Consider the following 9239-nt stretch of genomic DNA (forward strand, 5'->3'; position numbering starts at 1 on the left):
CATGTCCAACGAACGTGGAAAGCAGCCGTGCGGATTCTTCAACACTCCTAAAGGGTGCCATTATGATCAGGACTGCAAGTTTATCCACGAAAGAGTCGGGAGTCCAACACCTTCGTCATCGTCAACTACGGTGCATTCTCCCAGACCATCAAGCAGGTCTGGCGGAATCACAGCTGGTCAGGGGAACTGCGAGTTCTTTTGGACTTCAGGTGAATGTCAACGAGGATTCGCCTGTACATTCCGCCATGTTCCCCAGCCACAGACTCAGAATGCTGTAAAGGCCCCTCTAGCGACGTCCTCAGCGGAATCTGGCACTCTCGACTTCCTGACGACCAAAGGACTAGCGGGAATTGACAACATTTCCTTGGACAAGTTACATACAATGGGTCCGACGGAGGCACATGACATGCTCAAGATATTCAATAGTCCGACGTTCCAGTTCACAAGCACGGATCGAGTCATTCAGTTCGCCCAGATTCTAGCTAGCGTTAATTGCCGAAATTCACAATGGGTGTGACTCTATCTGTACAAACGCAGCCAGCTTCTCTTCTAAGCGTCCTCATAGGATACGATTCAGGCGCAGTCATTTCTTGAAATGATAGTTGACATGAAGGTAAAGCTTTTGTGAATCTTTAAATAGTCGAGTCCTTATCAAACCAACTAGCACCATGTCCTCGCTCGCATCCGCGAAGTCTTACAATACTCCCCTATTGCGTGTCGCGTCGGTACAGGCTTCACCAACCTTTCATTTCAAATTGGATACTTCCCACTTCTTCAGGTAGCTATTATCTCCCTGCCGTCGACCACACCTCTCATCAGAACTCCAGTTCTTTTGTTCAGACCTCATCCTGAAAACCAATATCCACCATAATATTAAGTGCGCCATCTCACGTCTCAAATATACGTATGCCCTTTATCAAGCTGTCATTCCCTAGCACCTTGTACAGCACCCTGAATAGTGGCCTCGATTATATGCTCGACGTCGTTTCTTCATGCATGGAACAAATGATCCAGAATCGATCTTGGAAGGATCCTACACCAGCCCTCCCTGCCGCGCGGCAAAACAACCTTTCGGGAGTGGTCGTTTTCGGCACGATCACCGCCCTGCTTACTCAGTAAGAGCTTCTACCTATTTTCAGTCGTTATGGTGTTAACTCTTCTCAGATATTTTCAGCGTTTCAAACATGCTATAAATAATCATCCAGACATCGTCGCATTCGTTGGCAACCTTGTTCAGTGGTATGATGAATGGGCGAGACTGATTGCAACGTCGAGCTTTGATGATTCCATTGACCCAGTTGTTCAGCTATTGGCCTTGGAACAAATCAAAGAGTCTATCATTAGACTGGACGCAATAGTAAATCGAGAGCACGCAAATGTGGAGAGAAAACGAAGACCAGTGCAACCACAAGGTCTAAGAGAAGAGCATCGATCTGAAGCATTGCGGGCTCGTCTTATTCAGACTTATGACGGTCCCAGTGCCCTTCATTTTCTTGGTCCTCGTCATAGCAATGATCACTCTGACATAGCCAACATACATATCGTCCCTACCCATGACGAAATGATCTCTGCTAGCCGTCCATACATTCCTGTCAACCGTCCGGACGCCCCGCATCATTTGGCTCCGAATTCAATGGAACGGCATCTGGACATTCAGTTCCGTCTCTTGCGTGAGGAACTCGTGTGAGTCGTCCTATAATACTCTCACGATAAGCACTGAGATATGTATATGCCAGTGCTCCCATCCGCGCATCTATATCTACTCTTCAGCTTGACTTCGATGCCATGCAAGCACCAGCTACAAGACGTAAAACGCAACCAACTCGATTGGAAAAGTTACTTAAGGCAAGGGGAGGCATGTATCGGTCCGTTGGATGTAACTCGACTATGTTCCATATCTACACAAATGCGGAATACTCTCTTCTTCAAGCTGAGCGACGTGGCTTCACGGTCGGTCTTGTTGTCGATGCGCCTCCCTCAGACCGTGCTCGACACTCTGATCCCAAAGTCAGAAAAGACTTCTGGGAACATGCTGGCTCACGACGTCTCAGCGCCGGCAGCCTCGTCGTTTTAGTCGTCGCACATTCGGGTCGTCTAAAGATCTATGTTGGCAGTGTGTCTTCATCGACAGATGACATCATCGAGTCGTCGAAGGTCCACGAGAGCCGCATTGAAGTTCGCATCAAATTTTTTGATCCTGACGTAGAACTTGGCGCCCTTCGACAGGAAAAGATCACTATTGATCAGCATCGATTCGCGTTCTTGGTGGATAACAATATTATGTTCGAATCTATCAGACCCTTTTTGGAGAAATTGCGTTCCGTGGAACCTACCTCCATTCCATTTTCCAAATATATTTGTGGGGGGTCCCTGGGGAGAATTGCGGTTGCGCCTCCGAAATACAGCCGACAGCCATCTTTCCGATATAACCTAGAATGTCTATCGAAAGACAGAACCAGGGAGTATGTCCATCCATTGAATGTAACCGACCCTCTATCAATCCAGACAGCACGACTGCAGTTGAAGTCGTCAAGCTTTTTAGACCCCGGTCAATGTGACGCGGTAGTTGACGCTTTGACACAGGAGATTGCTCTAATTCAAGGGTATGTTCTAAGTTCTTGTTATCATTGACGTGTTGAACGATGCAAACAAGTTCCTTGGGTTCTAGACCTCCAGGTACCGGAAAGGTGTGTATTATTGAACCTTCGATGTGACGTGCGTTCTAAGAGCAGGCATAGAGTTTTACCGGCAAAGAGTTGCTTCGGGTCTTATTCGCCAACAAGGTCAAGCCTGTTGTGATGATCGCTTTCACAGATCATGCACTGGATCACATGCTGCTCTCGCTGTTGGACGCGACAATCACGACAAACCTTGTTAGGTTGGGATCTCGGTCCTCGGACGAACGTATCAATGAATATACCTTGGACAAGCTGGAGAGGACGAGGGATGGTGCTTCACCGCTGGATCAGATTGTGGGCAAGGAGCGTCTTTCAATGCACCGGCTAGAGGACGAGATGAGAATAATTCTACAGCATATCCAGATGCCGTCACACACCTGGGAGACCGTAGCCAACTATTTGCAGGAGACCTTCCCCAATCATCTTGTCTCGCTCGTAAACCCTCCTTTCTGGTTTGGTAAACTGGCAGAAAAGCAGATAATCATGGACTCGAAGAAGAACGGCCGTGATGTCGACATCACGAATAGTATATATTCCTTTTGGAAAACAGGACAGGATATCTCGTTTATACAGCCTCCACAGCATACTGCGAAGTCATCTAAAGGGAAGAAGCAGCAAGGACAGGCAATCCTTGCGGCGGAGCTCCAGCAGGATTATCTGGCATGCATGAACAACTTTTTTGTACCATTGGGATTCCCAGAGGGCATGGTTCCGTCTATTCCAACCACTTCCAGACCTCTGGATGAGCTCCTGGTTATTGATACCATCTGGTGTATGTCTATCGAAGAGAGACAAACACTGTCGGCATTCTGGGAGGAGAAAATGAGGGCCTCTGCATATAACGAGCACAGACAGGATTACGAAGAATGCCGAGAAGAGTATGAAGCTGCTTGTAAGCGATTAAGTGATGCAGAAGATGAGGTAAGTAGCGGCTCCTATACATGGTACAGTAATTCTGGCAGCTCATAGATTACAGAGTCGACGGCAATTGCTATCAAGAATCGATCTTATTGGGTGCACTACTGATAGTGCGGCTAAACTTACCTCGCTTTTGTCGGTAAGTATAATTTATGCTGTAATTGCCATTCCTTAGTGTTCTCATTTGTTTTTAGACCATAGCACCTAAAGTTTTGATGGTGGAAGAGGCAGGGCACGTTTTTGAGGCACATATCTTGTCTTCTCTTGTGCCATCAAGTGGGTGAACAGTAATCTATTCTTCCCAAGTAGAATTTTAATCATTTCCAAGTACAACATCTTATTTGTATAGGTGATCCGCAGCAACTTCGTCCTACCTTGGCCAATTTTTGTAAGTAGGACGTCCAGCTCCCGGTCTGGGTTTCATTAATTCATTTGCTTTTCAGCTCTCTCTATGGACAGTGAACAAGGCTGTGAATTGTACAAATTTGACCGTTCTTTGATGGAAAGACTGGCAGATGATGGGTTCCCAATGTCCCAACTCAACATTCAACGGAGGATGCGTCCAAGCATTTCCCGCAACATCCGGTTTGTTACCTCCTGTAGCTATTCGTTTGGACTAGTGATTTATGTTTCATCAGGAAAATTCTGTATCCCAACTTGGAGGATCACGACCTTGTCAAGAAGTATCCTCCTATTCAAGGGATGGAACATAACCTTTTCTTTTTTACCCACACGAATCAGGAAAAAGTTGTAGGTGAAAACCCGGTATCCGAAGTTAACATGTTCGAAGTAAGTTGACCTCTCCTTCTAGAAAGAAAAGGGGCTTAAACAGAGACTAGGTCAAAATGATTGTTGATCTCGTTGTGTACTTCCTGAAGCAGGAGGCTTATAGCTTCCCTGGAGATATTGCTGTTCTTTGCGCGTATTTGGGCCAGTTACGAGAGCTTAGATCCGCCTTGAACTCCCTCAAAGTTGCCGTTTCTGTCGATGAACGTGATCAGGAGCCACTGGCAAGAGAGGAAATAGATGGAGAAGGGTATATGGAACAAGTTACCGTGTCCGAGCATGTATGACTTCCTTTGTTTTCTTTGTTATGTGGGCGATGACACTTTCTAGGTTCGACTAGGCACGGTTGATAACTTCCAGGGCAAGGAAGCAAAAATCGTCATTATTTCTCTTGTCGGAAATTCTGGATCGTTCGATAATGATGAATCAATTGGCCTCCTGAAGGTACTTTGGACATCTTCCATGAATTCGGTTTGTCCAAGTGACGTATACTTTTAGTCTTCCAATCGAATCAATGTTGCTCTTTCGCGTGCTCAGCATGGACTGTATATCCTTGGAAATGCTTCTAACCTTCGTCAAAATCCGACCTGGAAGACTATCATAGACGAAATGGGCCAACGAGACCAGATCGGGTTTGGATTTCCCGTGATATGCCCTCGTCACCCAAGTCAGAGGAATATAATTACTACTCCGGGTCAACTCAGTGCTGTAGCACCAGAAGGCAAGCAGCTGGAGACTGATAACGGCTACCATCAGGATTAACAAAACTGTTTATAGGTGGTTGCTGCTTGCCTTGTGATTATCGTATGGACTGCGGCCACAAGTGTCCTTCTATGGTATTTTTAAATGATGATTCTATGTGCTGTCACCGATACTCAAATTTGTCATTTGATAGTGCCATCTCGATCTCGATAATCATCGCAGTATGCGGTGCGATATGCCATGTCTCCGAACCCCATGTCCTCGGATGCATCCGTGCCCTAAGAATTGCTCGGATGAATGTGGCCCGTGCGAATTTCCACTTTACAATGTTGCACTACCTTGCGGCCATAAAGCATCGATTCCATGGTACGATGATCAACTTTTTCTTGCGTCGAGGCTTGACTCGGTTCCAATTGCTCTCTCCCAGCCACCAAGCGGAAAACCTGTCTTCAGTTTTCTGTCGCGAAGAGGTCACAAAACAGTTGTCGCTTTGTGAACATGAAGCAATTATGTGCTGTTCCGACGATCCCCAGAAGCACAAATGCCTCAAGGCTTGCGGAGGAACTATGTCGTGCTGCGAAGAGACGTGCAAGTCCTTTTGTGGGGACTGCACGGAACTTACTCTGCCAGGAGCTCGAGGGATCCAAGTATTTCTCGGTGTTCAAATCAAACGCATCTTGCACAAGTCACATCAATGCGAGCGCCTCTTATTCTGTCAGCACAAATGTGGTCTTGACTGTTCTCGAGACCATGAGTGTAATACCTCGTGTGCGCTGGAATGTCGTCAACATTGCTCTCACTACAAGTGTCCCAAACCATGTGCTCAGGACTGTGCACCTTGTGCCGAACCATGCGATTGGATCTGTCCTCATTTTCGCTGTCCAGTTCTATGTGGATCGGCGAGTCGTATCATTCTATTTCCTTTCCGTGATTGTTGACATTGACTCAAGATATGTGCACGTCTACCTTGTGATGAACCATGTCACAGTGTTCTTCAGTGTGGCCATATCTGCTCTTCAGGTAAGTCGACCTCTTATTCGAGTTTTCAACCAAACTGGACAATACTTTATTCCAGTATGCGGTGAGCCATGCCGTCAGCAGAAGTGCATCGAATGTCTTCCCGACGAAGACAAATTGGACATCGTAGATTTTGTCATGCAGCGGACACTGGCAGATATACGTATTGGATCGGAGGATATCAGCGAAAGATTGATTACTTTAAATTGCGGACACATCTTCACAGTGGGGACATTAGATGGTCATTGTCAAATGACCGACTATTACGAGGTCGACGCACTGGGTTCCTACACGGGTATGAAAGCTCCTCCCGCCGAATTTCAGCGACCACCCAGCTGTCCTGCCTGCCGGGCACCCATTACAGCTCGGCGGTACGGAAGGATCCTCAAGCGAGCGAACCTCGACATTTTGGAGCAGAATGTGGCCAGTATGATGTCTCAACGTCTGGTCGAGGTCGTCTCACACGTTGAGACCTTCAGCAATGGTCTGGCGGGGGTGGAAGCTTTGGCTAAAGAACTAAAAGCTGCGCCGGACTTCGAGTGTTATCCTGCGGATGAGTTCGAGGACCTAGTCGAAAGATGGAAAGGCTTTATGACTGAGAAGGCAGACGAAGTCTTAAGCCATGATGTTTTCACTGCTAGGTCTATGGTTACTCTCCATGGTTTGTCGGACTTCGAGGCCAAAACATGGATGGCTATTATTGGAGATTTCCACGCAATCTACAAAAGGGTAGCTAACATTACGAAGACGCGGTCCATCCACGTGCGCGCTTACGAATCCGCTCTTTCTACTCTCTACCGTTTGGAACTTGGACATCTTGTTGCCGAACCACCGTCGAAAACACTCCAGGAGCCCCTAAAAAATATTGCAATGCGCAATGTTGACCAGAAGATCGGGCAACCTCCTCATAAGGCCGATCGTCGTTATCATCTCGAAGCATTCATATTATCTGTCGAGTTGAGGCTCATGTTAGGAAGCATCGCCCGTTCTCGGTTTGAGGCACTTCCAATGATTTCCGACGAACCTGCAGCTCTTCATCATAAAGTCTGGTACTTGTTCATCTTGTTCATCTATCAGTCATGCGTTGTCGACTGTCGAAAGGCTATCACCATCGCTCACGCAACTTCTTCACCACGTCTGGCTGCTCGTTCCACCAGCTTGATGCTCTGTTCAGAGTTTGAACAGTTCCGTTTTTTGATGCTGGAGAAGCGCAGGCATGCGCTCAAAAGTGGTACATTTGCAGAAGCTCGAGATGGCTTGGTAGCGGAAGTCCAAGCCGACAAGAAGAAGCTGAATAACCGTTTGAGAGAGCTTGAACGGTCATACTTCGCAAGCCGTCCGTCGGGTGGTCCGTCCCAGCTCGCTGAAGATCGTCGATGGTTCCATGGGAATTGCGGCGCCAAAGTCATGCGCTGCATTGCAGAATGCGGGAAATTGGAAGATCACCTTATGAAGGACACCGTCTATCGGCCAATAACCCTGCAGGAGAAACAAGACATCGTGAAATCCTTTGGGTTTTCGCATCGAGGTCATTTCTACAACTGCATAAATGGTCACACGTTCGTTATCACAGAGGTATGAACATCGTCTAAACGTACGTCTGACAAGCTCAAACATGTTTTCAGTGCGGCGCAGCGCTCCAGGCTAGCCAATGGTCAGTTCACAAACCAGAACGATTGTTGTCTTCACTAATTTTTTTTATTCTAGTCCCGAATGTAAAGCTCCGATAGGCGGTAGAAACCACGTTCTTGACCCCTCCAATACCCGCGCTCGAGAATATGAAGACATGTCACAGCAGCAAAGTGGGCCTGCAGACCCGTGGGCATGAGCAGCAGGCACTTGAAGAAGAAAATGAGAGTAAGATTCTCAGTGATTGATAATTACTTTAGTATGTACAATAGAATCAAAATTATTTTGCAGTATATCAGAGAATAAGCCATCGAAGGTCGTATCTTCGTACAAAAAGTTTGAGGGCAATCGTAGTCTCACACACCATCTTGCTGAGACGTTACAGACGGGATATTGCTCGACCACTGAGTAAATGTTGTTCCAGCAGCGCGCTCGATGCTGGAATTGCCTCCAAGTCGAGGATGCCTGGCAACAATTTGAATAATGTACGTCATTGAACTTGCCGATCTCGACTCGCCACGCCAAACTTCTTGACTACTGACCACCACTACCATCAACATCGACGTTTCTCAGCAATGGGCGGCTTTCGCTGAACTAAGCTTTGCTTTATCTACAACGGTAAGTATTTTGGGTGGTCCTTCGCGCGTCGCAAGCTGATATTTTCCTCGCTCCTACAAAGCTATGCGCGAGGTAGTTTCTAGCGTTGAAGTGTATTCCGAGAGCGACTATTTATACATCAAACTTCTTTATAAAGAACACGGCGCCCTTTTCATCGCACAATCACCAAGCCGCACGTACGACCTCGACGCTTTGCAAGGAAAACGCGTCCCTGTCGAATCTCAGCACGTGAGTCTCCCTGCAGACTTGGACTCTCCTACTGCAGCCCCGTTCCCACTCCCAGCCGATTCCTATGTCAAAGGTGTCGATTTTATACGCTACGACCATGATAAACCCAACACGGAGCCACTCGGCCAACGATGAAATGAGGGTGTACGAAGATTTCGTCATCATCCCCACCCTAACATCTGTCAATATCGAGGCTACATCGCAGACGAGACCGGTCGCGTCACTGGTTTGTGCCTCCAAAAACACCAGTATATGTTGGCAATAGCTGTCTGGAAGAAGATCGATATTGACTGGGACGTTGTCATGAAGGACTACAAAAGTGCGATTGATCATCTCCATAGCTTGGGCTGGATTCATGTACGTAAGACTTTCTCGACGTGTACCGGGACGTTTGTCTGATGTAATTGATAGAATGATATCAGTTCGGGCAATCTCATGATTGACTACAATCTCCGTGGTGGTATCATAGACTTTGGCGGGAGCACGAGGGAGGGAGCGTCTATTGACATCGAAACCCCATTCTGGAGCCGAGGGAGTCGTGTTGCTGAGAAGGAGAATGATTACTATGGTTTGCGTCGGGCCGAACTATTCGCTAGCACCCATATGCGCCACTTGAAAGTGGCGCGTCTACCTCCCCCTATTGCGTCGTGAGCATTACGCGTC

General features: G+C 47.3%; 2 protein-coding genes across 2 annotated transcripts; both read left to right on the plus strand.

Moving 5' to 3' along the window:
• Nucleotide 1: 1 nt before the first annotated feature.
• Nucleotides 2-7929, plus strand: EV420DRAFT_1621833 (uncharacterized protein; the record flags this gene model as incomplete). Its single annotated transcript, XM_060475741.1, has 31 exons — nucleotides 2-511; nucleotides 566-613; nucleotides 665-778; nucleotides 828-877; nucleotides 936-1115; nucleotides 1165-1683; nucleotides 1737-2603; nucleotides 2669-2687; nucleotides 2739-3204; nucleotides 3229-3391; nucleotides 3413-3599; nucleotides 3655-3735; nucleotides 3791-3872; nucleotides 3925-3984; nucleotides 4040-4181; nucleotides 4235-4385; nucleotides 4436-4663; nucleotides 4713-4826; nucleotides 4881-5103; nucleotides 5160-5218; nucleotides 5278-5450; nucleotides 5512-5983; nucleotides 6035-6104; nucleotides 6160-7145; nucleotides 7179-7285; nucleotides 7316-7332; nucleotides 7366-7449; nucleotides 7471-7562; nucleotides 7587-7676; nucleotides 7727-7755; nucleotides 7809-7929. 31 exons carry the CDS (start codon nucleotides 2-4, stop codon nucleotides 7927-7929), a joined length of 6504 nt encoding a protein of 2167 aa, XP_060327782.1.
• Nucleotides 7930-8732: 803 nt separating this feature from the next.
• EV420DRAFT_1228831 (uncharacterized protein) lies at nucleotides 8733-9161 on the plus strand (the record flags this gene model as incomplete). The annotated part of the gene is made up of 2 exons (XM_060466529.1): nucleotides 8733-8933; nucleotides 8988-9161. Coding segments are annotated over 2 exons (375 nt in total), but the record flags the coding sequence as incomplete, so codon positions are not given.
• Nucleotides 9162-9239: the final 78 nt, after the last annotated feature.

Source organism: Desarmillaria tabescens (genome assembly GCF_030435595.1).
Source record: "Desarmillaria tabescens strain CCBAS 213 chromosome Unknown EV420scaffold_33, whole genome shotgun sequence".
Classification (NCBI taxonomy): Eukaryota; Fungi; Basidiomycota; class Agaricomycetes; order Agaricales; family Physalacriaceae; genus Desarmillaria; species Desarmillaria tabescens.